A 27,763-nucleotide genomic window follows, 5' to 3' on the forward strand; every position below is an offset into this window, starting at 1 on the left:
TGAGACACTCCCACACTACAGTAATGGGGACCAGAGCAGAACCAGAGAGAATCCGATTGCTTGGGTGTGTCGACTAGTACATTCTTACTCAACAAAACGAAGTGAGCCAGCTTTTAGTAAATCTGAAAATTTTGCCTTTAATCTGTACTTGAGCAATATACAAAAATCCATTCTCATAGTTCATGGCACATCTTTGCAGCATCTATTTCACTAAGTATTCAATTAAAAGAGACAGACATTTGGTTTGACCGGGGCAGGAGCCCCACAGAATGCTCTGAAGTAGGAAGGAAGAGAAGATTCCCTACTCAGTTTCGACAGAATCCAAGGGAAATTAGGAACATCTGGAGCGTTACTATGGATGCAAATGCTACAGGTCATGTGACTTTTCTAATATTCAGGCACTGCAGATGAGGTAAAACCATGGGTAAGTCAACAGATGGATTGACCGCTCTCCAAGGAGGGTTAAGGTATCACCAGAAAGGAACTAGAATTAGTGCACAGCTAACGATAGGGGAAGCCTCCCTCGCACTTACCATGTGCAACATCCAGCCAAGAGTTTATTACTTTCAATGTAATTTAACTGCTATGGGGGGTGTTTTCTCTTTACGTTTACTGGAGGAAGGTATTGGATTGGTAGCATTAAGGAACAATTGACCACATGCTCAACCTGCATAGTCTGGCAAGAATTGCTTGTCTACACTTACAGTGCTGTAGCGCATAATGAAGATGCTACCTATGCCGATGGGGAAGCTCTCCTGTCAGCAGAGGAACTCCACCTCCCTGAGAGGCGGTAGCTATGTTGATGGGAGAAGCCCATAGCATGGTCTACAGTGGGGAGTAGGTCAGTATAACTAGCAACAGTTATACAGACATAGGCTTGGTTTACATTACCAATTTAACGCCATCAAAGTCAGTGGAGCTATGCAAGTTTGCACCTGCTGAGCTAACCCTCTATCCAAATAGGTATATCACAAGCAGCCATAGTAAAATCTTCGGACAATGTTTGCGAAACGTCTCTTGAAGGAGCACCTCTCAGACTCCTGAGGTAACCAATATTCATTCAGTCCCAGGCCTCCAAGTGCCCATGATGATAGTATCTTTCTAGCCGGACTCAAACGTATTCATTTCATCTCGGCCACTAAACAACCACCATTGGTAAAGCTGTATCTGCATCCAGAGAGATCTAGAGTTGGAAGTCTCCATATACCACTGCCTATCCTGAGCTATTCAAGTCCCCATCTAGCATTAAGCCCAATGAGTTTTGTACAAAGTAGCCACCTTGATAAAACCAGAGGATTCTCAAGTAGCAAACTTCTTGGATGGAGATGGTCTCTGCTACAGGGGTGGGAACTGACACTAATGTATGATGACAAGGGGAAAATCACTGAGCTATCACCCCAGTGCAAAGACACCCAATACCATGTAGCAGTTGGCTCCATACCAAAGAGCTTGACAATAAAAGCTGTAAGGGAATAAACCCAACTAATTCGCTGCTCATTCTCCTGCTGATCTTCTCCCTGTGAAGGCTATTCACAGCCTGCCACCTAGAGGCTAACTGCCATCTCATTTAGCCAACAGGCACGAAAGCAAGTTCCTGGAGGAACAAAGTACAGGGAAATAGTCTGCCAGACGTGTTCTAGATCTTAAAGGCAGGAGAATTTTCATCAGCCAGACCAGAGAGTCTGTACCACAGAGGGCAGGAGAGTTTGGGACCCTCAACTACTACAGGTAGGATTTCTTGACACAGCTTGCTGGAGTGAAGTTGCGTGCTTTAACAAGACAGTCAGTCCAATTCAATAAGAGCTTGTTTAATTCCTTTACACTTACAGATGAAAGCATTTTCTATTGCATAGTCAGTTTCAGATACCATAGTTAAGTATCTTCCCCTCCCACTAAAGATCTGGTAGCGCTACATGAAAAAGCCAGTCTAATTAATCTCTTTAAGAACAAGATTGGACTTTGCAGGGTCAGGCAGCTTCTGTGCTTATGGTGGAAGCAACCTTCATCTAGTAGCTAGATTTTCTTTCAGAACAACTTTCTCCCTACCCCGCATCCAGAACTGGATGGACAAACAATCCTCCAAGGTCAGAGTTCACAGTTTTACTTTTCTCCTACAACCGTTAATATTGCTAGCATACCAAACAGAGCACCATTTCTTCTAGTGCTTCAAATTTTACTGATATACAGGAAGAGGAAACCAAGAACCACTAACAAAGACTTTGGCAATTAAGACAAAAGGACATTTGTATGTTTCACGTCTACACATGTTCTAGTACCAATGTAGGATGATTAAGACATCTAGGATCACTTTTCAAAGCTCATCTCACTCACATGTTCTGTTTAGACTTTATTCTGAGTAAGGGTTCCCTCCCAATCCTTCACTTTTTAAAGCTTGATGCAGGTCCAAACACTTGAGTGATGTCCAATGCTTCACACCATCAAGTTAAGAACTATGGAATTTGGCCCTAGTTTAGGCCAGGCTCCCAATCTTTGTGGAAAGCAGCAAAGGGTTCAGACTCTAGTTATCAATTATACTGTGTGGTGCTTGGTGACTGTATCCAAGCGGAATTTAAGCTAGGAAAAGCTTGATTTAGGAGGAATAAAGCAGGCAGGTCTCCCAGTGCTTCTTGGAGGCTCGTTCCCAGGATTTTTGATCCATTGGCTACAGGTACTTAGTTTGGAGATTAAAGACAGTCAAGTTCCCTTTTTGGACTCTAGCCCTTAATGCTCAGGAGCGAGGTGGAGGATGGTCCGAACACCAGCACATCTTTGTTATTATACAATAGAAATCTTACACCTGCTTATGGTAAAAGATCATCTTATTAAACCTCACCAGATTGGGCAAATCTACCCGGCAACCTCGGGAATACATTGGCATCTCCCTATTATTATTGGAGCAGCATTGTCAGAAGGGGAACTCAGTTGCCAGCAGATCAGAGCATCTACAGACTTAAGAGTTCACGGTCTCTGTGCAAAAAACAAGCATAGACCCAACCGTCCCTATCTCCTCTAATAGTCAGCAGCATTTAGCATATGGCTTAGTGCAACAAAAGCAAGAGCAGCTCTATCTGGACTATAACTTGCTATCAAGTTACAAGTGGGGAGGGAAAGGAATCTACCATGTCTGGTACAGCATTCGGCTGATTAGCTTTGAAAGGGAGTTGGGAATTTTGTCCTAATCTATTTTAATTTAAATAGAGAAAGAAGAGTTCCTGAGTTGGGAGCAGTTAAAATGTTCCTGCACAGTAATTTAAAATAAGAGCTCTTCCATGCTTGAGCCTAGTAAAATGTAGTCAGAGTTAACTGAAGTAATATTGTGACACCTCCAAGCAAAATTCACACAAGGTGTGTGGGGTGATGGATCAAGGTTGACTAGATTCTGTCTCAAGAATAGTAAAAACAAGTGTCAACCTTTTCACTTTGCTTAACCTTGACTGCCATCCCTCACAAGCTTGGCTGATGTTCTTTAGTGTTACTGAAGAGTTGTTCTTCCCACAGCAGGAGAACCAAAGACAACTTAGCATATGCTAAGAGAACCCCATAGAAACATTGTTTAAAAATAGAGGGGTGCTGGGGAATCTGCTTTGAAGATGGCTTTGTCTGAAAGCTCAGTGCCCTTCCTGATCAGTCTTATTTGCCATTCACCTATTCCATCAAAGAACACACAATACATCAGTCATATGTTCAGAGCTGCAAGGGTCTTCACCAGGGTGACTTGAGTATCCGAGTCTGTCTCGCTCCTGTTGTTATCTGCATTGTTACTCCTGCTGGCCAGGACTTTCTGCCGGTGCCTTTCTTCTTGCCGCTTCTTCTTCTCTAGCCGCTGCTGCTCCTTCCTTTGTTTATTGGATACCTTAAAAGGAAGAGTCCAACAGTAAATACACCTTCAAACAGCCCTAGGTAGGACCCTACCAAATTCACGGTCCATTTTGGTCAATTTCATGAGCATAGGATTTTAAAAATTATAAATTTCATGATTTCAGCTATTTAAATCTGAAATCTCAGTGTTGTAATTGTAGGGGTCCTGACCCAAAAAGGAGTTGTGGGGGAGGTCACAAGGTTATTGTAGGGAGGGTTGTGGTACTACTACCCCTTACTTCTGCGCTGCTGGTGGTGGCGGCGCTGCCTTCAGAGCTGGGCGCCTGGAGAGCGGCGGCTGCTGACTGAGGGCCCAGCTCCGCAGGCAGCAGCACAGAAGTAAGGGTGGCAATACCATACCATGCCATCCTTCCTTCTGCTCTTCTGTTGGCGGCCGCTCTGCCTTCAGAGCTGGGCTCCTGACCAACAGCCACTGCTCTCTGGCCGCCCAGCTCTGAAGGCAGTGAAGAAGTAAGGGTGGCAATACTACAATCCCCCTAAAATAACCTTGTGACCCCCACCTGCAACTCTTTTGGGTCAGGACTCCCAATTTGAGAAACGCTGGTCTCCCCTGTGAAATCTGTATAGTGTAGGATAAAAGCCCACAAAAAAGACCAGACTTCATGGAGGGAGACCAGATTTCATGGTCCGTGAATTTGGTAGGGCCCTACCCATAGGCCCTGCTCAAGAGACGGAGGAATATGTTGTGTTCTATAGCATAGGGAGGCAAACGGGATGATATTAAAGCACAAGGTTACAAAGCAGAGGCCTGAACGGACACACACAGCCACTCTCCCAGGATTTTAGCATCTTCTCGTTTTGAGAAACAAGAGGCCACGTGATAGTGTAACATTCTTGTTCCCCGTTGTCAGAAGAGCATGATCTGACACAGATCAGATCCCAGCAGTACAGCTAGAAAATTCAGGGAGTGCATTTCTTGCAGCAATACAGCAAGTTTGTATACATGGGCAAAATGTTTCCAGGATTAAATCTTAATCAAGGAGTTCACCAGAATGTCAGAGTTCCACTGAACCTACAGCTGACCTGCTCCCAGCCCTCCCGATGGATACCTTTGGGAAATGTTTTTTGTTGGTTTGATTCTCTTCATCCGGACTAGCCTGTGTCTTGTTGTTTTCTGTTCCATCCTGATGCAATCCCTGATTTCCAAAGATTCTGGTGCCACTTCCATTCTCCTCCCACAAAGCTGAGCTCTGTGACTTCTTACTTTTGGCCTGGGTTTCATATTCCTCTTCAGAATCTATCAAGGGAAGAGATTTCACTCAGACACTGATACAATCCATCTCTTGGTTACAGAATGTCACTGGGTTCCCCCAATGGGCTTTCTGCAATGTTTTAATTTTGGGGGGTGGCATATGGGGCTGCTCATGGTAACCAGTTTATGTAGCCCAGAGAGATTTTTTTGGACTCCTCAAATTTCACACACCCATTGCAAGGTTCAAAAGAGGACCATATGTACAAGAATGCACTTGACCCTTGTTGCCTTTCAGTAGCAGGCTTTTATTAACTTTGTGGGGAAGAGATCCTCAGGACCTAAACGTCTCAGGTGAAGGGACACCAGAGGCCTGAGTGAATTGCAGGTTTAGAATCAATTAGATCAATTAGTAAACACTGAAAATCCATTTGTTTGAGGGACTGAATGGCATCGTAATCTGAAGTGGAGCCTTGTAAATGTTAAGTCATCAGCACAGGTTGGTTGGGGCTAGCTGCTTGCTGTCCTGGAGGAAATCAGTTGGTGGGCTCACTCGAGTTCCTAGCATAGTCACTGAAACCAGCTTCACAGATGGCACCACACTGGAAGCCTCAGCCGAGTCACCAAGCATTGATCGGAGTAGAAGTTTAACCTCATCCCCGCACAGGTGATCCTTTTAAGCTAGGGCGGGGGCACCCTGGTGGGACAGCTGAGGAGAAGCTTGCACTGCTACTGCCAGTGCTATCCCTGTCATGTGGATAAGGAGAGCACCTCTGTCTCCAGTGCCCTCCTGCCAGCATTTTTCAGAAACAAAAGTATTTAAAAAAATCCTCCATTTACTTACAGATTCTTTTCACTTCGTTCACTTGGAGAACAGCAAATATCGCAGACTCAATATCGTAGTTCTTCACTTCCAGAATCTGAATGATTAAATCAACATCCTAGCCACAAATAGAGATGTTAATATGGGGGATAGATTTGAACCTCTCAGACCTGTTCAAACAATTATCTATACATTCTAGTTAAAAGCAAATCTTGTTTGGGGAATTCTTATAAGCTTACACGTTTCTAGTTTTCGGTAGGGCAGAGTAAGTGACAAATCTGATTTAAACTCAGCAGCTGAATCCAAAAACTCAGTTGACTGCACAGTCATGCACACGAGTCTGATGTGCTAAGGTATAGCCCGCATAATCAAAGCACTTCAGAGTACTAGAGAGTCCCTGCTCTGTCTGTATGAACCCCAGCACTATAGAGCCCGATTCTTGGTGCCCTTCATTGTGTGCATCACTCCGAATGAAGACTAGACTAAATACTGACCGAACACCCGGTTGCATTACAGACTTTTTGTACACCTCACCCAAAGTGCAAAGAAGGAGAGGCGGCAGAGTCCCTGCTAAGTCTCACTCCACCCCTACAGAGAGCTCTAGTAGCAGAAGGCTCTCATTTCCCAAAATTTGAAAAGTTCTTTCCTTCCCGCCTGACACAAGCCCCCGTCCAAGTTTCACCTCCCAATGCCATGTGTAGTTGATAATAAAAAAGAATAAAAAATTCTAGGCCCCTAGAAACTACTATAATACAGATGACAATCTACAGGGACAGTGCAGCGGCTAATTACAGCAATTTAACAATGATGGCCAAAGTGACTAGGGATTTTGGGTGCCCACTTTACGATACCTTAAAGGGCCCGAATTTCAGAGACTGGATGCTCCGCGCTTTCTGAAAATCTGGCACCTTCAAGGGCCCTCAAGCTGGACACGCAAAAACCCACAAATCTAGTCATTCCTGAAATATACTTCCTCTGTCACTAACGTACCTGTATTATGAAGCATATCCCTTGTAAGCCCTGACCAGTGACTTGCAGCTCTGATGCTGAAACTGTTCATCAGCATCAGCCCACGAACCATTTGCAGGTCAACTTTCATGTAATAAGAGGTGCCCTTCATTGTGTGCATCACTCCGAATGAAGACTAGACTAAATACTGACCGAACACCCGGTTGCATTACAGACTTTTTGTACAGCATCTTCCACTTCATCCTGTAACTCCTCTTCAGATTTGTCCTTCTGTGACTTGATTTTCTCCCTCTTATTAGATTCATTTTTACACAGCATCTGCAGTGACAAGGAAACCAGGAAAAGGACCAGCCTGGGTCAAACCAGGGTCCCATAGCATATGAAGATACTGTCATTTCAAGACATGACAAAGGAAACCTAGTGCTGACCACTGAACTTGGCTAGAGAATTAAATACCTTTGCCTGGGGTGTCCTTTATTTAAAAAAAACAAATTGGATAATTTTCCACTGTTGCTCGAGTCTTGCATTATATGGTGAAAAGCTTCTGATGCTATAGGATTATGTATAGCAAGCAGACTTCATAAAAGAAAATTTCAAGGACTTAACCTCACTTACAAGTTGCATGTTGTACAACTGAATGCACCGTGACTCCAGGACAGCTCACTCTAACCCTCCATCGTTAATGAGGGACAGTGATGGCTCAGGAGTGAGGCTGTTTCACCTTCATCTCCCCCCTTGGTTTTTACATTGGAGGTGCATGCGCATCACATGTTTACGAGGTTCAAGGACATTTGGGCCCTCAGCGCTGATCAGAGCCAGGACTAGAATTCAGTAGTTCCCGCATCCCAGTCCTGTAAAGGTAGAAACTTTCTCCAACCGCCTGCTAAGTGGACATCACCAACTATAATGACCGAGGGATATTTATGTCTTCAATGCCGCACACGCGGCACTGTCTCATTGACTACCACTTTTGACACATTCAATCAAATCGAGCTGGCAGAAACTGGAGACCCAGACTCTGGTTTGATGCCCACACCAGACCAGAGGAGGTCGTTCTGTCATCACCGACCTCTGTTTGAAGATGTGCGGGAGCTTCAGAGTTGTCATTTATTCTCCGCACGCTATCGTAGTGCTCTCCATACCGATAGGCGATGTGAAGTTCCCTTGCGTTGCTTTTATCCGTGCCTCGAATCTGAGGAAGATGGAGAGATTCCCAAAGAGGCCTTGGAATTGAATCAACTTTACATTCTGAAGAGCATTTGAATTTTTTACAAGTAGTACTTAAGATTAATACAAAACATTGACCTAGGAAACTACCTAGATAGCTAAGACCTTTAACTAAGGAACATCTATAGCCAGTAATCCAGATGGATCTAAAATAATATCCATAATATGCAAGCTATAGTGCTAGGAAGCCACGTCAGCTGCTTGATTCTTATGACTTTACAAATGCAGTGCTGGTCAATTTGCTCTTTAATACTAGAGCAGGGCTGGAAAACATTAAAGAAAACCAAAGTTTTCATTTGTCCCAGCCAAAGCTTAGCAATATCTGTAGAAAAGACACCTAGCCTGGGAATTAGCCGCATCTATGGATGTAACAGCTGCTAGAATAACTCCAGCTCTAAGTATAGGTAGGCACCCTGATATTTTAAGTTACTTAAACTTTTTTATATAAAAGATGTTTAAGATCCCAACTCTGAAGTGGAATGCAGAGAATCAGACCCATTTTCATAACTGAATATTTGTAAGTCAGCTCCTCCTTTACTTACCTGCCAAACCAGATGACCAATACCTAAAGCAGCACAAAGAATGCTCACCCCTCCACGTTTCTGAAAGCAACTAAGAGCATTTTCCTGCTCTCCTTTAGACTATATCTGTAGCTGAAGTATGCATCTGTCCTGTTAAAGATTTGAGATCTCAAATAAGTGTCCTCCATTTCTTTCTTTTAACAACTGTTCACCTTCAAGTCACCAATTCAACAACTTTTCATTTACCTCCCCATTCACATTCCATTATTTTTAAGTTGGTCAACATGCCGGATGGCAACAAGATTAAGCTTCGCTAGCTTTACTTCTACATTCCTTTGCAGGAGGGTGAATGGCTACAGATCCTGAAGTTCCAAGAGGGCATCCGGATAGGAAAACATGGACAAACTCTACCTAACAAAAGGGAAGCTTCCTGCTGACGCAGTAGGGCTGTAAATAGAGTTTTGCTACAGGAAATGTGACAATATGCAGAAAGTAATCAAAACTCACCTTTATTCAGGAAACAGTTAGGGTGCTAATTTGTACTGTAAATAGACCTTGTTAATGAAAGCACCTTAAGCCAAAGGAGAATGGCAAAGGCATCATTAGGCACAAAGCAAACCCGGTAATTCCATGTGTAATAGGCATCTCAAAAAGCATTTTTTCCAAATAAATCAAGGGGGCTGATCCAAATCCCAATAGTGTCAATGGAAAGATGTCCAGTGACTTCACTAGGCTTCGGAGCAGGACAAAAATGATTGAGAAATAAGAGTGGGAGGCATTAAGCACTTGCTCTACCAGGTTTTCTCAGGTTGGTTGCTTTGTGCTTAAGGTGGCTCTCTTACAAGTCAACCCCCATCTGGTTCTATTGCTGAGACCAAGTGAAGCATGGAAAATAAACTCCCCTAAAGACAGTCTCTCTGAGGCACAATGGCAGTTGTAGGGAAGAGATCTACACAGCTGCCCCAAAATACTTGTTCTGTGGTAGAACTTCCATTACCAGGGCTGTCAACTAGCACCTTTCATCAGCACTACATTCAGCCACACAAGACAAGGAATCTCATCATAAGGGCATTGAAAATGGTCCATGAATGAGGGAACACTCAGGCAGTAATTGTTGAGGTGATACATGATGTACTGATAAGAGTGAGCACATCAACTTGCACATCCAGCTCAAAACAATAACCTGCATAACAGATCCATGAACTCCTGCATAGTGGCTGCCTCTACATGCTCTGAGAAACCAAGTACAGTAGAACCTCAGAGTTACAAAGACCTCGGGAATGGAGGTTGTTTGTAACTCTGAAATGTTCATAACTCTGAACAAAACATTATAGTTCAGTTGTAAACTTTTGAAAGAACATTGACTTAACACAGCTTTGAAACTTTATTATGCAGAAGAACAATACTGCTTTCCTATTTTTTTTAGTCGTTTACATTTAACACAGCACTGTACTGTATTTGTTTATTTGGTCTCTGCTGCTGCCTGATTGTTACTTCTGGTTCCAAATGAGGGCTGTGGTTGACTGGTCAGTTCAGCTATGGTAGAACCTCAGAGTTATGAGCATTATTCTTGCTGGATTCGTAACTAGCTAATTTAGCATAGTAGAAGAATGCTTTTTCTTTAGAATGGGTGGGTTAGCTACCTAACTTATGTAGGGTCATCTAAACTCTAAATACACTTTTCTGGTTCTGAAATCCATTCAACAGTTTACTTTACAGCATGCTGAGGTGCATTTAAAATGCCAGTTAGACCTTCCAATTGGTAAGTGTTCTGACTCCTCAGTAGACCTAATCTATGCATTTTGTTGTTCTATTTGGGCTACTAAATGTTGTAGTAAAGAGCTACTCCTTTACATCCACCTCACTAAAGCACAGACACACAGATGAATGATCCAGGACTGAAGATGCACGCTCATATGCTGCTCCTCTGAATACAGAGAGGGAAGGTTCAGTATGGATTCATTCACTATGAGAATCCCTAGAGATAGCTCATTCTTCTGTCATCTCAGACTTTGCCAACCTCCCAAGGGAAATGGTTAACAGATATGCTTGCTGTTGTATTACAGAAGATTGAGGCAAGCTAACAACAAGCTCTCAAACATCTCAGTCCCTGCATAGTCCATGTTCTCATGCTGGTGACATTTACCTGAATGTCACTCAAAATCCCGCTAGCAAACGTGGCAAGTTTGCAAGGAACAGCACATGGTACATCCTAACAATTCATTGATTTCAGTAAAGCAGCAGTAGCTTTCAAAGCAGTTCAGTAGTAGTTAAATAGGACACATCTTAGGAAATATAGAGAATTCACACAGGGGATCAACCCGACTGATTTCTGCACATCCCAGAAGTTCTACGTCCATGTAGCTAAACCAATACTGCTCTGGCCAATGCTAATTTGGCCTGCAGAGTTACTGCAAGAAGTTTACAGTTCTATCCACTCCATGTCACCCACAAAAACACTAACTCAGTCTGCACTTCCCCAAAACACCGACTGATGGAGCTTCACACACACACACAAGGCATCCAAGGGCGCCGCCACAACACCCACTCCTACGTTAAGTTGACAGCCTTACCACGCTTATTTTTAACTCCTAACGCATGTCAGCGCCAAGAACCTTCCCCAACCTTAACTCAATCTAATATCGACAGTCATTCTACACATATGCCTGATCCTCAGGTGATGTAAGTCTCACCTCAATGGAGATGTCAGTTTACACAAGATGATCTGGCCTGACATGCTTAAGTTTCAGATGTTCAATAGCTGTTTATTAGCCTAAATTACAGTGTCTTATCCCCCTCCTCCTTGCTTATGTTTTGGGAGAAACTTTGCAGGAGGGAGGGGGAAGCAAAGAGCCACTCAGCATCATACCAAAACCTAGCCAAGAGTAATTTAAAAACAAACAAAAAAACACAGCAAATTTAACACCATCCGTATTAGTCAGCAGGAACCCAGACCAAGATAGGAAAGTTCAGTGTTGATTCTTACCTGCCACAGAGGGGCATTGAGCTGATGAATAACCACATTCATTTGATTGTTCCTTGCAAATGCCACAATAGCATCATTGCCAGCAAATGTACCAGGCTTCGCCAAATTGGCAACTAAAAAAAAAAAAAATTCAGAATGAATACAGAAGAGGTTAGAGATTTGGATTTGACACCTACAGAAATACTGGTGGCTAAAGAGAACCACACCTCAACAAGCCTGACAGACGAATGTGATTATTCATGTTGGAATTTGGACATAAAGATTAAGAGGGTCTTTAATCACCATAGAAAATGCTTCTACCACAACAGTCTCCCCTAACATATGTGAGGTTGTCAGCTCAGCAGTAACTCAGAAAGAAGCATGCCATGTACTGAATCACTAAACCCGCTTCCTGTATCACCTGTGTGTTACTTAGGGGTTTCTCCAGCCTCTTATAGCAAAGTCTAGATGAGGCTCTGTTTTTGCTCTTATCTAGAGTTAGCATTATATAATGTTATCGGGCAAGGCTTCCACTTAATCTGAAGTCCTACTAAAACTAAGCTGCTTAGGGTGAGATTTTTCAAAGGAACCCAAAGAGTTGCGAGGGCACTCACTCACTAAAATTCAATGGGAGTCGGGCACCTAACTCACAATGAATCTACATTGCAGATGGAGGGTGCAATTCTCAACTAGGGTAGACATACATGTGCCAGCTCTGATCAAGCAAGCACATTAAAAATAGCAGTGTGGCCCCGAGAGCACAGGCAGCGGCTTGGGCTAGCTGCCTGAGTACAACCCAGTCCAAGATCCTAGGTACATATGTGGGCAGCTAGCCTAAGCCACCACCCATGCCACTGCAGCCATACGTACATCTACCTGACCTGGGAATTACACCTCAGTGCTACAGCGTAGATATTCCCTTAGGCTTCTTTTGCCTCTCCAAACTGCTCCCATATTTGGGCACATACCAAGACCAGTTAGCAGCTCACGTTCCTGGCGTCCCACCCTCCCCTAACACCTTTTTGGTGGAAAACTCTTTAGTATCTACAAATTGCATCTGAAGAATGAATAGCTACTCTAAGGTAGCTTTGGAATGGGGAAATGGAAGGGCGAGAGGTTTGCTAGGGGATTAATTACACAATAACTCCTTCTGCCAGCATCCCACGGTTTCCGTACCATGTCTCTCAAAGGGAACATCATCCTCAACAAAAGGTTCAAAATCCTCCCTCTGCTTTATCATGTAATCCACTGTTTCCTGGCGGTATTTGAGGTGGTTTCTGGAGTGCCCCTCAAGCTGGTCACCAAGGGCCCGGAACAAACAGTTGCTGTAGAAAGACAAACACTTCAAATAAGTCTGTCTGACGTGTATTTAACATTGGTGAAAGATACCCAATTAATGCTGAAGTCTGTGATTTACAGATAGGAACACTGCAGTCATGGCAGCAGGAAAGTAAGCTTCCCTGCACGTCAGGCCTGTAGTGAGAGGAACACAACCTCCATGCTCACTCAATGCTCAGCATCTCTGCTGCAACTGAAAGTGTTTACCTACTAGCAGCAACAGTGTACTGCTTTTAGTGAAATAGACACCTATCCACTAAGAACAAGATAGAAAACCACTGACTAGTCTCTCATGGGCCAACAACTGTCCTTGAAATCAGCGGGATTTGGGCACCTCATTCCTTTAAATCTCTTCAAAAATCCCAACCAAGAAAGAAGATGGGATGCTACAAAGAACAAGTTATTGAATAGTGACACTTTCCACACAGTCAACTATTCTGTTAACCCTTCAGGGAGGGGGTGACTACTGCATTAAGGGATAACTATAGGTATATTTTAAAGAATTTGAATGTTCTCTAACATGATAATCTCTTTAAGGGGTTGAGTCACTCAACCTGCCCACCTCAATCAAGTACATATTGTGACAATTTGTCTTTAGCATATATATATGTATAAGTTATAAAAACTGAACTATTTATCAGGCTAGAGAGCATTCGACTGCTATTCAAAATACAGGTAGCAAGACTGATGGGAACATACCAGAGATTAAAAAGTCAATGAGACACCTAACAGGCACAGGCCAATATAAAATATGAGGGTCAGTCCACCACTGAAAACCTAATCTCCACCTGCTGGAACAGAAAAGGAGGCTGAGATTCCCACCACTGTGGCCTTGGCTACACTGGTGCTGTACAGCGCTGCAACTTGCTGCGCTCAGGGGTGTGAAAACATCCCCCCCAAGTGCAGTGAGTACAGCCTGTAAAGCGCCAGTGTAATCAGAGCCTGCAGCGCTGCACGCTCGCTCGCAGCGCTGCAAGCTATTCCCCTCGGAGAGGTGGAGTACTTACAGAGCGACTACACTCGCGCTTCACAGCACTGCTGCGGCAGCGCTGGGAAGTCCTGAGTGTAGCCAAGGCCTGTGATGTCCTGGGACCCTGGTTCAGGGGCCTCCATCTTCCAGATCTCCCTCTAGCCAATAAAAACCTGATAAATATGGAGGCTGCCCTCCCCAGACAAAGGACTCCTATGGATGCTAGAAGGAAGGAACGCTCCCCCAACCCCTACCCCAGTGCTTCTGATTTTTGGGGTGTCTCCACACTTGTACCCCTGCCTCAGCTTGGATTTTTGGGGGCTCTCTCCTTTGACTCAACTCCATTACTTGCCTCTGCTGCAGCTCAAAGCTTTCTAAAACAAAAAACACACACACACAAAACCCCCCCAAAAAACTGTAAAGTGAAATCGGCAAGATTGTTGCCAGTTTCACAGTTGCAATAGTGTCTTGTCCTATTATAATCAAGGGGATAGACTGTGACCCAGTAGTTTTACAAGGCAGCCTACACACACCCTCCCTCAATCCTCAGCCTCTAGACAAGCTGTATTAACACTTCCTACAAGGCTGCAGAATCGAAGCACTTCCAAGTCATTTTCAGCGTTGTTTGTGGACAGTACATGAACCACGTGGAGGCACACGGGCGGCAGGAGTGCCTGGGGCAGAACTGAGTGCAAAGGGGGCTGTGAGCCTGGAGCTAGTGTGCGATGCAGGGAAGCTGGATGGCTGGGGCAGGCTGCCCAGGGACAGGTGAGTGGTTTGGGGGCTGGTACCTGGGTCCAGGGGGAGGAGGGCTGTGTGCACAGGACAGCAGGAGCCGCAGGCCTGGGTTGCACCCCCAGGGCCGTGTGCCCAGGGCTGGGGGGCGGAGCTGGGTGCCCGGCAGGGCAGGGGGCGCGGCACGGGAGGGAGGGGGGCGTAGTGTGGGAGGGGGGCCCGGCAGGGGGGCGTGGCACGGGAGGGAGGGGGGCCCGGCAGGGGGGCGTGGCCTCGCCTCCGCGCGCTCACCCGTCGCCCGGCACCTCGCGCAGCTTGAGGCCCAGCGCCTGCAGCTGGTTGCCGAAGCTCACGAACTCCTGGGCCGCGTCGCCGCCGTCCTCCGGGGGCGCCCGGTTCCTGCGCTCCTTGGCCAGCGCCCGGCGGGCCGCCCGCTCGTCCCGCTTCCGCTCCAACTCCGCCTTCTTGCCCCCGCCACCAGGCCGCGCCTTGGCCGCCTGCCTGCGGGACATGACCCGGCTACTGCCCCAAGCCCCCAACGCTACCTGCACCGCTACACCGGCTACTGTGCGTACTGCGCCTGCGCCGGAACGCCACCTCCCTAGCCGGCTTCTTTCCGCCGCTGTCACGTGACCGCCTTTCTACCGGTAGTACCATAGAGCGTGCCCAAGAGGGGCCAGAGCGGCTCTTCCCCAACCGTGGCCAATGCGGTCCGCCATCTTGAAGGCTGGTCTGGGAGAAAGGACAGGAGGCTGAGTTTGGGGGAAGGGAAGAGGCCGAGCCCGGTGCGAAAGGGGGGATAAGCTTCAGAGAGCGAGGGGAGCCTGAGCCTTGGGGGTAGGAGGTGGAGAAGCTGGGCCTGGGGGAGTGTGGGGAGAGGAGGGCTGAACTTGGGAAAGGAGGAAGAGAAATGTGAGCCTGGGTCGGGGGAGAAGGGGAGATGAGCCTGATTGGTGTGACAAGAGGGGAAGGATGAAATTGTGCAGAGAGGAAGGGGTGGGGGACGCTGAGCCTGGTTGGGGCAGGGGTGGGAAAGAAAATGGGAGGCAAAAATAATTCAATATCATTATTTCTTAATTCTTTATCTTCTTGAAGGAAATAATTCCAAATCCACTCTCTTCTTTCACTCTTAGTCACTACTGGGCTTCTTTTCACAGGAGTCCATCTGCCTGGCTAGACTGTAGATAAGGACTCTTGATACAAGCCTCTGTCCACTGCACCTCCCTTTGCTGCTCTAGGTATCCATATTGCATTTACTTGTTCCCACAAAAGTTAACCCCTTTTCTTTAACAAAACACAGTGATCCTGTCTGATTGGTTACACATTATGCTTTTATTAGATATTCCCACGAGGTTAAAACTCGTATTTTAGGAAATAGAAGTAATTGCTGGGTATGTACTCAATTTCCAGTAAATGCAGAACAGGGACTCCCCTTCACACCCATTCCCCTGACCACTGCTAATATGACTTGGATGCCACCGGCTAGAGTAAAAGATCCAGTCCAACACAATCTTACATGGGACAAAACAGGAGTGCCAATTAACAGATATCTCAGGGTAACAATCAGACAGGATCACTGTGTTTTGTTAAAGAAAAGGGGTCAACTTTTGTGGGAACAAGTAAATGCAACATGTATTTTAATGGCACCGCCTTTAGTAGGTATCCATAGTTGCCACCTGTTTTGATACCTTTCTTCGGGTGGGTGTGGAGTTCTTCCCCTCCTGATCTCCTTTTGCAGTTATGATCATATAGCATGAACCACTTTGCAGACCTGGCTATTAGCCTCTATTTCATACCTAAAATATTGCCACAAAGCATAGTTTGATAGAATAACAGATTAATGAAACCCATGTGAGAGAGAGATTTGAATGCAAACTGTCCATGAGATGGCAGCAGAATAACACAGTTTGTGGTGTGATCCCATGATATAGGGATGTTAAGAGTTAGATCCAGGGTGTGAGATGAGAGTTGTGGATAGCTGAGTTGGTATGGAGGTAAATACCAAGTCCCACCTTAAGAATTTTATTTCTACCAATAAAATGCTGTTTATTGTCATCATGTTCAGCGAGCGGTTATTTCAGTCGGCTGTGAATCAGGCCCTTAATGCAGCATCAGCATTAGTTAATAACAATGGAACACTGCATTTTAGGACCAACTTTTTCAAGTAGCTATTTTACACCTGAACAACTCCCAAAACATGTGCACAAGTTGGGTAAGTATGAAATTGTACCTTGAAAATCCCTTCTTATATGTTTTACAAATATTAACTAAACTTCACAGTACCCCATAGGGCATGAGTATTTATTAAGCACACAGTTAGCATCATTTTGGTGGCATTCATTTTGATATACATTGCCCAGTCAACATTAAAAAAATCTAGCTAGAACTCTCATGTGCAATTTAGTTGCAATATCCAGAGTGCATACTAAAGTATGAGGCCATGGACTTGGAAACCTAACAGTCCAATTCAACATTTTCTATGTCCATGAGCCAGTTGGTATAAATGATTTTTTTTTTCTAGTTAGTTTTTTTTTAATTTGCACAGCTGAGCCTAGGGAAGCATCCTTCTTCCCTTTCCTAGTGAACAAGCAGATATTCACTCTTGTATTTAGATATAATATATGGGCCAAAGGTGTTAACCTATTCACTGACCCACATAAAACAGTGTTAAATAAGGTCCAGAGTTTGAGCTACAGAGACCTCAGTCTGCTTAATACAGTGGCAAACACACTATAAAATTCAGACCAAACACTAGGAATTTATTGATTGAAACACACAAAATGAAAAGAATCAAAACAAGGTAAAGAGCACTGATACTGAAATTGATTGTGCGAAACAAACTTAAAACCTATCAAAGTCCTATATAGTGGATATTTATTGAAGTCTCTTATTCTATCAAAGAGTCATTCTTGGTGCGGGAGAAAGGATTAATTCTGTTGTTCAATTCTGAATTGAAAATAATAGTCACTTTTGTGCCTTAGACAAAAAAGACAGACACAGAAGGGAGAGAAGCGATAGAATAGTAAAGATGGGGAAATTCCTTTTGTGATGTTCTCAGGCTACAAGGCAGCTGGTCAGTCATGGAGGGATGCTTTAGGCTGGCAGTCGGCATGACCGCTCTTAATTTGGACTTCAACTCGCCTCCCTGGTCAGGGACATCGTCTTGTTGGTCTGGTCAAGTCCCTCTCATTCACTGATCCTTCTCAGACTGGGCAGAGCTGGATGGTCCGTCTCGTCTCACTATGCTGGTGCGATGCATTACAGCTGATTTCAGGATCAGGTGAAAACTTGAAAGAGGTAGGACAATGCGGGGCAGAAAAGAGCACTTGAGGGAGGGCAAGACAGAGAAGGATCTCACATGTATCACATGCAGGGCCGGCTCCAGGCACCAGCTTAACAAGCAGGTGCTTGGGGCGGCCAAGGGAGAGGGGCGGCACCTGCGGCAATTCGGGGGCGGCAGGTCCCTTACTCCCTCTGGGGGCGAAGGACCTGCCGCTGAACCGCTGCTGCCGATCGCGGCTTTTTTTTTTTTTTCCAATTGCCGCCGCCGATGGCGATCGCGGGTTTTTTTTGTTTGGTTTTTTTTTGCGCTTGGGGTGGCAGAAATGCTGGAGAAGGCCCTGATCACATGGGGGTCGTCACTGACGCAGTGATGAAGATCAAGTGTCCCCACCCAAGGTCTGGTGTCATGGCAACAACCCTTCCACCACAGCCATGCTGATGGTAAAAGTTCTTGTTGTGTTCTCCCCCAGAGTCTCTTTTAAAGGGCCCAAACAGGCGATGGGTGGAATAATCCATCCTCACTTTATTCTGTCCAGCAATTAGGCCTATTTTCCAACACCCCAGTTTGGTTTCTTGATTTCCAATCCTCTGCTCCTCTTGTTTACCAGTCATAGTCTTAACACAGTCCTTGAGTGGTACAATTTGGCCCTTTCTGTTTAAAACAATTGAGTCTTTCTGTCTCCACCTTTTCTTAAACAGTTCTCTATAACAAATCATTGTGATAATTCATGAACCTCTACCCATTTTTCACTAGTTGAGTTTACAGTTAGGATAAATGTGTAGGCCCAGTTATCACAATATCAACAAAGTGCAGCCTCCTCTCCGACTAGTGAAGCCTACCCCTAAGAGTTTTTTGTTTTGTTATCGATTCCCACCCCATGCACACACTTTGGAGGGCCCTGCTCTGAGCTCCCAGCAAGCTAACCTGTATTCTTGTGATCCCACCACCTTTAGCTTCCATAGATCTGCTCCCCAGTCTACGCTCCGTATTAGCTGCTGACATCGTAGACCTCTAGTGACAAGCACCCTATGATTCTGCTCATTCGTGAAGCCTTGCCGCTCCCCGATGTGCTATGTGGGTTGCTGTTGTCTGCCTGGAGCCTCAGATGTCTTATTCCTCACAGGACCACAGAAACCTGTGATTAGCTCTGCAAGTGTTCCCCCTTCAGAGAGGCTCAAGAGGGGAGGTTCAGCAGCAAAAGTCCTTTGAGTGAAAGATGGGAGGCTGGATTTTATTAATTCATGGTCATTGTCCATTGTGATCCTTGCCTGAGAGATCATTCTTATAAGCCTTACCCATGCTCTAAAACTTCCTCCCAAAATTAGGAAGTGGGCCAGAAATACCAGAACAATGATTGTCTCTTGCCAGTATCCCAAAGGTGTCAGAGGGTGAATTTCTCTGTTTCCCTAGAAAGCTATAACTCCAGGAAGCTTTCTCAGCTAGAAAACTAGCCGTCTTTTATGGAAGAGGGTTTGATAAAGAAAGCTTCCTGTAGTTTGACATCTAACTCTCCATGGATCATCTTGAACTGCACCACAAAATTCAAACTACCGAGTACAGTATGTGAAAGCAGAGGCTTTTTAGGGCATCTCTAGAGCTTTTATAATCCCTGTTAGGAACTGTGGGCGACAAAGGCATGATTTTTGATAGACAATCTACCTTATCATGCTGTAACATTCTCAGTGGAGTTCCCCAGGAAGTATTGATGGCTGCTGTGCAGCCTTTAATGCTGTAGGAAAGGTCAAGGAGATGATAAAAACACAAGGACAAAGGAGGCGGCCAAGCCACAGCTCAGTCCCCAAGATTCTCCCGCTTAGGGGGCCAGAGAGAAACCTGCTATTTTTTTATTCTGTTTAGTTCCTGATGAATATTCATTTACATCAGGCTCTCCAGCTCCTCTTTTCTCTTTCTTGCTTCCTTTCCTTTCTTTGTCTAATTCCCTCTCCTTCTCTTTCCACTCTCTCCTTTGTTTCTGTCCCTTTGACCACGTTTCCACCCCCCAGATAATGCTCTACTTTGCCAGTCTCCATGGGCCTGATCTGAAATTCAGCGAAGTCAAGAGGACTCCCATTGACTTCACTGAGCTTTGGATCAGGCCCCCTAAGGCCTCCTTCATTCTCCTCTCCCAGCTCTCTTCTAGAAGTGGGTACAATTTTTCAGACAAAACTGTTTTTTTGTTTTTTTTTGGGGGGGGGGGGGGTTGGCAGATTCGGGTCAGCTAAAACGTTTCACCAATTTGTGTTGAAATGAAAAAAAAATCAGAAATGTCAAAAGAACCATGTCAACATTATCAAAATGAAACATTTTGGGGGGCTAGAGTCACAAGGGAATTTGGCATCAGTCACAAAAACACAGGAGATGGAGATGCTCCTGGTAACCTCTAGCCTAGGGAATAGCGTACTCACCAGGGACATGGGAGACCTGTAGAAGGACACCCACCACCTTGTTTTCCTTCTTCTCTGGCTGTTGTGAATGTGGTCTCTCGTTTCTTTTGCTTTTATTAAAAATGCCCAAACCAAAAATTTTCTGATTTGATTCACTGAAAATCCTCCCCCCCGCCAAAGAAATGGGTTGGGTTTGAACTGAACTATTTTATTTATTTTTCAGAATTGGCTGTGAACCAAACAATCAATTATTCACACAGCTCTGTCCCCTTCTCCCTCTTCTCTCCATTCCTTTCTCTACCCATTTTTGCTCATTCTACCTCAGGGATAAATGGCCGTCAGGTTTGGGGGGGGTTATTAATTTATGCTTTTCCTAGTTGAAAAAATATGGCCTCCATTCTCATCCAATCGACAGAACTTCTGACCCTGTACTCTGGGTACTGACCCTGCACAGCAAGCTTTACTTTATAGGAAAGTATGATGGCATTCTGCAGAAATAGCCCCAATACAGTTTACATGATATCTGTGAGATTGCAAGGTCTGGGGCTATTACTGTACAATAGTGTGATGTAAGTGGTGAGTTCAACTCCTGGTATGGCACTTGAAAGTATGATCTTTTGGCCCACAGGTAAGACAAGATAATGGGCTGGTAGGGGTGCCGCATTTTGGGGTGATCTCGGAGTGTGTGGGTGGTGCTGTGAAGTATGAAAGGCAGGGGGGACCCTCATCTGTTAGGTTTACCATCGTGAAATAGAGTGATCAGGACCTCTTTCACTTTGCTGAGAGCAAACAGCACTCCGACCATAAAATATCCTTCCCACCCTTGTCAGTGACAACTGGTTCAAAGACCATCTGGCCATCCACTACCAGTGCAATCATGTGCTGTCCCTACATCAATAACTCATGTTCCATTTATTTATCACCCCTGGACTCTGCACTTTATTTATTGCCCTGTTTTCTTATTAGAACTGTGATGACCTTAGCAGGGTTTGCCTGCTGTTTTCAGGACCGCCGCATTCCAGATGAATTGACAGCTGATTAATTTCTAGTTCCCTTTGTCTGGGAAGTTGATTGAAGTGACATTGTCTGATGGCCCCCCGGGAAATGCTCAGAATGGTAGAAAAGGACATTGAGGCAGAAGAAGTGAGTCGATTCCCTTGGAATGAGCATTACAAATATGCTGCCTAAGCTCGGCCACATAGTCCTGCCCCAGAGCAGGACCGACGGGGCAAGCTAAGGTGGCCACTTGTGACTGTGTGTAAAACTGGGCCTGGCTCCCCTGTGTCAGCGAAAGGGAGCCAACTCCAGCCAGTTACAGGGGGCTGGGCTACACCCGTGCCTATAAAGGACTGCCAGAGGGCAGGAAATACTAGAAGTGGGACGCTGCCAGGAACAAGGGCACCAGAAACCCCTGCGAGGGGTGACCTTGAAGCCTGAGAGCAAAGGAGTGAGTTCAAAGACTGGTTGCTGTTACTTTATTTGCCTGTGTTAAGTGAATAGACCTTTTTAAAGAAGACTGGGCGTGGCAGCAAGTGGTTGGAAACTAGGGAAAAGCCCTGCGACAATGTGTCTATGTGGATTTTCAGGTCTTGTCCAGCAAGTTGAATGAGTCTGATAGTGTGGCTTTATTTCTATGCTGATCTCCATCATCAATACCCTCTTTTTCTTTGTCAGTGTAATAAATTCCTTGCCTTTTAAGGGTAGCCTAAAGGTCCAGCCATAACAACAAACAAGACCTGGGCCTGTCTGGGATGCAATACAAGGGGTGTCTCACGATAGCCTCAGTAACTCGTGGCCTAGTTTCACCACTCCCAGCTCCCCAGCAGTAGGATCAAAGGGGCGTGTCCCATGCTTCTGGGGGCTTTGTGAGATTATTGTTTGGGATCCCACAAACCATGATGGTATCTCCAGCAGCCTAGGAGAAAGAAGAAAAGAATTGTGCTGCACTCCCTTCTCACTTGCTGTGCTGAAAATCAGGAGTAACTCCATTGAAGTCAGTGGAGTTACACCAGTGTAAAATTGGTGTATGGGGAAAAGAGAATCTATTCTAATGTCTGTCCATATCTCTATTTCTTCTGTTAGAATCATAGAATATCAGGGTTGGAAGGGAACTCAGGAGGTCATCTAGTCCAATCCACTGCTCAAAGCAGGACCGATCCCCAGACCCTTAAATGGCCCCCTCAAGGATTGAACTCACAACCCTGAGTTTAGCAGGCCAATGCTCAAACCACTGAGCTATCCCTCCTCCACATATTGCTACATTGTAAGTTGCATTAAAAGTCTGAAGGTGCATTTATATTCGCTGAAGCTTGCTGCTTTATTCATATTTACTGTGGGTGACAGGCAACACATCAAGAGTCTCTGCATCTGAACTGACTGTACAAACTGACTTTTGATCAGCATTGCTGGGGTGGCAGATGGAAGGTGCTTACGTGCCCCTGGTAGCCATTTTACACTAAGGCTGCTGCTTAAGACAGAAAATAAACTGTGGGGCATGTTGAGGAATCAACACAACTGTTGTTTACTCTAGTCACTCGAAAAAAAATGTTTCAAAACATATCTGTTTCCAAGATCGGGGGAACATGTTAGGTCTGAGGAAAGGTGTGATCATTCTCCTATCCCAAAGTTAGAACATTTGAAATGTATCATGAACAGTAGAAGCAGCTCAGGGGACTATCAATAGGGCCCTACCAAATTCACAGTCCATTTTGGTCAATTTCACAGTCATAGGATTTTAAAAATTGTAAATTTCATGATTTCAGCTATTTAAATCTGAAACTTCACAGTGTTGAAATTGTAGTGGTCCTGACCCAAAAATGGATTGGGGTTGTCTGTGTCACAAGATTATTGTAGGGGGGTCACGGTATTGCCACCCTTACTTCTGTGCTGTTGCCTTCAGAGCTGGGCCCTTGGCCTGCAGCTGCCACTCTCCAGGGCGCCCAGCTCTGAAGGCAGCAGCGCAGAAGTAAGAGTGGCATGGTATGGTATTGCCACCCTTGCTTCTGCTGGCAGGGGACTGCCTTCGGAGCTGGGCTCTCCAGCCACCCAGCTCTGAAGGCAGCGCAGAAGTAAGGGTGGCAATACTGTGACCCCCTACAATAACCTTGCGCCCCCCCCATGATCCCCTTTTCAGTCGGAACCCTCAGTTTGAGAAACGCTGGTCTCTCCCGTGAAATCTGGATAGTATAGGGTAAAAGTACACAAAAGACCAGATTTCACAGGGGAGAGCAGCTTTCATGGTCCATGACGTGTTTTTCACAGTGGTAATTTGGTAGGGCCATAATATCAATATTCTCTCATTGGACACCAGGCTTGTGAAGTTGTGAGCTTGGTTATGGTATTCGATGCCCCACAGCAATCCTGACCTTTGACTTTCCCTGCTTGCTATAAGGAAATCTCATGAGAAGAAACATTCCACAGAAATGCTTTTTTGTATGCAGATGAAGAGAGACAAAGAATGAGGATACCAAGTGATTACAAATGATTAGAAAAACAGTAATAGTATTAAATATTTACCGTACCATAGTCCTATTCTCAGATAAGTGAGTGCAACTTGCAGGGAAGTCATTTGCAGTTGCACCCATGTAGCAAAGGGCAAAACTTGGCCAAAAGTTCTTTCCAAATGTTGGGGCAGATCCTTCAAGCCCTCTGCAAACACAACTCCCATACACTGCACTGAGAGTTTCATGCATGGAAGCTTCTGGGATCAGGCCCATTAAACAGGTGGTTTTTAATCCCATTTAACAGATCTGAGAAGAGAGCTCAGGAGTGCTCGGGCTCCAGCTTCTTGGGCCTTACCCTACCATGCAGCCTCACTTAAGGCTATGTTGAGCTTTTAGGCCTAGCCAGGAGCAAGGGTTAGCACATAAATTGCATCACATGGGAGGCATTGCTCCCCTGAGAAGCAGTGCCTTTCTTGCTTACCCCTTGCTCCAGGCAGTTGTAATCTGCCACTGGCCTACATCACCTGCAAATTATAATGTCCCCATGTTACCTCAACTGTTCTGGTTGGTGTGTTGTAGGAGGTAGAGCCAAGACTCCACTCTTCACAGCCCAATTTCCGCTGCTTAAGCAGGGGGTGAAAGGTGGGCTGCGAAGACAGGAACATGTGAGCATGCAGTGCCTACATCTTCCTGTGCACCAGGACTCAAGATGCATGTAGCCTTTGCAGGGGGTTGAGGGAGGTACAACCCAGCTTGAAGGACTCACAGTTTGAAGGACTCAAAGGCTTCTTGTTCTAGAATGAACTAATTGGTATCCATGGGTATTAACGAATCACTAACAGACCACCTAGCTACCCATTATCATTGATTAGTTTAGGTAAAGATTACAGGAGAGGTGGCTTTTACCACCAATAAAGAAATGTGTACAGTATATAGGAACTGCAAAGCTCTAGAAATCAGAGGGAGTAGAGAGTAAACCCATAGCATGGGGGCTAATTAATGACAATGAAAGAGCGCACAGCTTACTGTGTTTGTGTGGAGGGTGAGTACAGGCCTCCTCTCCATCCACTTTTTGGGGCAGGGTTTGTTTCAGAACTGAACTTGTCTGGGCTGCTGTTTCTAATCAATCACCATTTCTGACTTTCATTTTCATTCCCCACCGCAAGCTCATCTGGAAGAGGTGTGGATTTAAAGCGGTTGTAGGTCCCACGGGCAGGATCACCTTGGCATATTCATATACCCCGGTAGTGGCATGTGTAGGTTTTTCTGTAGCACTTGTCTGTCTGGGTTTCAGTATCCATTTTCCATCACACACAAGGGGGCTGGGTATTTGTTTAATGTGGCCCAGAAGATTCAGTTATTCTGGTTTCTCCAACAATTGACTGAGACTGTTCAAATTCTAGGACCTGATTATGGGGAACTGACAGTCTAAATGCGGGAGAGACACGGTGGGCAAGGTAATATCTTTTATTGGACCAACTTATGTTGGTGAGAGAGACAAGCTTTCGAGTTTACACAGAGCTCTTCATCAGGTCTGGGAAACTAGTATTGTGTAAGCTTGAAAGCTCGTCTCTCTCCACAACAGAAGTTGGTCCAATAAAAGATATGACCTCACCCACTTTGTCTCTCTAATATCCTGGGACAATACAGCTACAACAACACTGCATTATTTGAATGTGTAACTTTGGAAGCACATGTAGAATCAGGCCCATCATTTTCACTTTTCCCTATACCTGCTCTTCTCCTGTGGAACTCCTCTGACTTAAATGGAGATTCTCCTGATTCTCGCTAGTGTAAGAGCGGTCTATCCACAAGACTGCACTACCTAATATCACTAATAATGCCATCAATCTAATAACAAAATTCCTCCAACTCTGTCTCAGTCCAACACAGTTCAACGCATTTGAGAACTAATTGAAATTGCTTTCAAGAAACCAAGTACTGCTTTTATGATTATAGTGGTTCGATTGCCATAGTCTGACCATCTTAGCAAGACTGGTTTGTCATTTCAATTTTATTAATGCCACAAGGTCTGCTTCTTGGAGAGGAATTGCTCTGTGATGTTATCAGGCATTATAAAATATCTTAGCCGTTAAGTTACTGATTAACACAGATTCCCGCCTTGTAAAAACGTCATTGTTGTCATAGAGTACGAGGTGCTTGAAGCCAGCAGTCACTATTCAAACACACATAACAGGAATAAAACGCTGTATAAAGAGAGCCACAGAATCAGCAAACGCTTTAACTGAGCAAAGTAAAACTGCACCAAGATCTCGCTCCATGGAGGGATCAACTGGCAAGCTACACATCGAAAATGAATCAAGTTCTCCTGGACCATCAGCTGCAGACATGGACAGACTGGGGTCCACTAAAGAAGAAACTGGAGACATTAACAGACTGGAGTCCACTAAAGAAGAAGCTGTAGACAAGGATTGTCCAGGCTCCTCTTCACCATCAGCCACAGAACTGAGCAATCCAGATGCCTCTAAGCCACCAGCTTCAGAAATGAACTGTCCAAACTCAAGTAAGCCTCCAGTGACAGTAATGGACTCTCCAGACTCCTGTAAAGTATTAGTTTCAGAAATGGACCACCGACGTTCATCCAAAGTATCAATGGCAGATATGGACTGCCTCATCTGCTTCAACAGGTATCACATTTACAGGAGACCTAAGCTCCTGGCTTGCCAACATGCCTTCTGTGAAGTCTGCCTCAAGCTCATCCTTCAGAACGAGGACAATACCTGGATGATCACCTGCCCTCTGTGCAGAAAACCCACTGTTGTGTTTGGAGGGCTTATCCGCACCCTTCTTGATAAAGAAGATATCGTAGGCCGTTTGGAAAGCCCTTGTCCAAATGCTGAGATACACCTGTCTCCTGAAGGGCTACATGGCACTGGTGGAACTCAATCCAGCCATGCCACTGTCTGTGAAAACCAGGACATTCCCAGTATCAATCAAACAGCTGTCCAAAGACTTGTGTTGCTCTTGCTGCTTGTGGTGATCCTGATCATCCTCGTACTCCCATTTGTGTACACTGGACTGATTAAGTGGGTCCTCTGCCTTGTGCTTATATTGGGGTTGATCATGTCTTTGGTGCTTTGCTGCAACCCTAACTTCAATTGCAGCTCTTTGGGGATTTCACTTCCCTTCTTCCACAAGAAAGAGAGCCACGTTATATCCATTGCCTGAAAACTGGCGTGTATTATAGAGACAGCGGACTGGCGTTATTTGCAAGTTGCCAAATGGGAAACAATGGCTGATCATTACAATATAGATCTTTAGGAACCACTGTTCTTAGAATAAATTCAAAACACATCCTTAAAGTATCCCGGTAAGAAGTAGCCACAACACACAATATTGCTTAATTTTATTATCTGACCTAGTGAAATATTTGTATTTAATATTTTTGATATGTGAGGTACAATTAGTAAGGATTTTCCTTGTTTGGGTTTGGTTTTGTTCTGGCGTATTGCATTTTGACTTGTACTGCAGAATGTTTATTATATGAAATGCTTATCAGCTGGCTTCCTGGGAAGACCAGTAAAACATCTGCCAGTGTGTTTGTAGATACCCTTCTTAGCTTGTGTATATTTGTTCTTGGTAGAGAGGCTTGGGATAAAGTTAAAAACAACCATAAAGACAATGCTCTTGGTGGGCACATTGAATCTGCTTTTTAAGTAGGGTTTCTGGTATGTAGAATTTCTCCATAGCCTTGATGGAGACTCTCCTGTGTTCTTTACCAAGCAAATGGTTCCACTTACTTGAACAAAGAACACTAACCTGAATAAGACTATTTCTCACTATTCAGTCTTATGCCTGCCCCACCTCTGTTCTTGCCCTCTTCGCATAAAGCCTAGAGTATGACATTGTATTCTAAGATGTGTGGTTCCTTATGCAGGGATCAAAGAGAAGGAACTTGTTAATCACTAAAACACACCTTGTGGTACTTCTGTATGCAATGTGTCCATTAAAGTTTAATAAAATTAATTGCTCTTTGACTTCTGTGTCTCATTAGGTTTCACACATAAATTAGCTGT

At 44.9% G+C, this 27,763-nt stretch overlaps 2 protein-coding genes across 6 annotated transcripts; one reads left to right on the plus strand and one right to left on the minus strand.

The window, feature by feature from the left end:
• Positions 1 to 111: 111 nt before the first annotated feature.
• OTUD3 (OTU deubiquitinase 3) lies at positions 112 to 15,231 on the minus strand. The gene is made up of 8 exons (XM_005292976.5): positions 14,908 to 15,231; positions 12,750 to 12,898; positions 11,595 to 11,707; positions 7,930 to 8,052; positions 7,053 to 7,178; positions 5,913 to 6,009; positions 4,929 to 5,116; positions 112 to 3,853 (listed from the first exon to the last, which is right to left on the minus strand). Exons 1-8 carry the CDS (start codon positions 15,126 to 15,128, stop codon positions 3,677 to 3,679), a joined length of 1,194 nt encoding a protein of 397 aa, XP_005293033.1. The 5' UTR covers positions 15,129 to 15,231; the 3' UTR covers positions 112 to 3,676.
• On the plus strand, positions 15,131 to 27,724 carry RNF186 (ring finger protein 186). Of its 5 annotated transcripts, none has more exons than XR_010594288.1 (4): positions 15,244 to 15,401; positions 15,774 to 15,854; positions 16,766 to 16,828; positions 17,675 to 17,803. XR_010594288.1 is itself a non-coding variant. In XM_042852957.2 (4 exons), exons 3-4 carry the CDS (start codon positions 17,839 to 17,841, stop codon positions 26,913 to 26,915), a joined length of 1,116 nt encoding a protein of 371 aa, XP_042708891.2. In that variant the 5' UTR covers positions 15,244 to 15,401; positions 15,774 to 15,854; positions 17,675 to 17,838; the 3' UTR covers positions 26,916 to 27,724. The 5 variants fall into 5 exon arrangements, 3 of the variants coding, with proteins under 3 accessions (XP_042708891.2, XP_065431416.1, XP_023960153.2); XM_042852957.2 differs by lacking the exon at positions 16,766 to 16,828 and adding an exon at positions 25,875 to 27,724 and having other exon boundaries at positions 17,675 to 17,913; XM_065575344.1 differs by lacking the exons at positions 15,244 to 15,401; positions 15,774 to 15,854 and adding exons at positions 21,250 to 21,426; positions 25,875 to 27,724 and having other exon boundaries at positions 16,682 to 16,828; positions 17,675 to 17,913.
• The last annotated feature ends 39 nt before the right edge of the window (positions 27,725 to 27,763 follow it).

Source organism: Chrysemys picta, chromosome 21, assembly GCF_011386835.1.
Source record: "Chrysemys picta bellii isolate R12L10 chromosome 21, ASM1138683v2, whole genome shotgun sequence".
Lineage (NCBI taxonomy): Eukaryota > Metazoa > Chordata > Testudines > Emydidae > Chrysemys > Chrysemys picta.

Coding starts and splice junctions, on each gene's coding strand:
- OTUD3 (XM_005292976.5), bottom strand. CDS start 15,128: ATGTCCCGCAGGCAGGCGGCCAAGGCGCGGCCTGGTGGCGGGGGCAAG. Junction 11,708..12,749: donor TGTTCCCTTTGAGAGACATG/GTACGGAAACCG, acceptor TTTTTTTTTTAG/TTGCCAATTTGGCGAAGCCT. Junction 8,053..11,594: donor TCAATGCCCCTCTGTGGCAG/GTAAGAATCAAC, acceptor CATCTTCCTCAG/ATTCGAGGCACGGATAAAAG.
- RNF186 (XM_042852957.2), top strand. CDS start 17,839: ATGGTCCGTCTCGTCTCACTATGCTGGTGCGATGCATTACAGCTGATT. Junction 17,914..25,874: donor CAGGTGAAAACTTGAAAGAG/GTAGGACAATGC, acceptor TTGTTGTCATAG/AGTACGAGGTGCTTGAAGCC.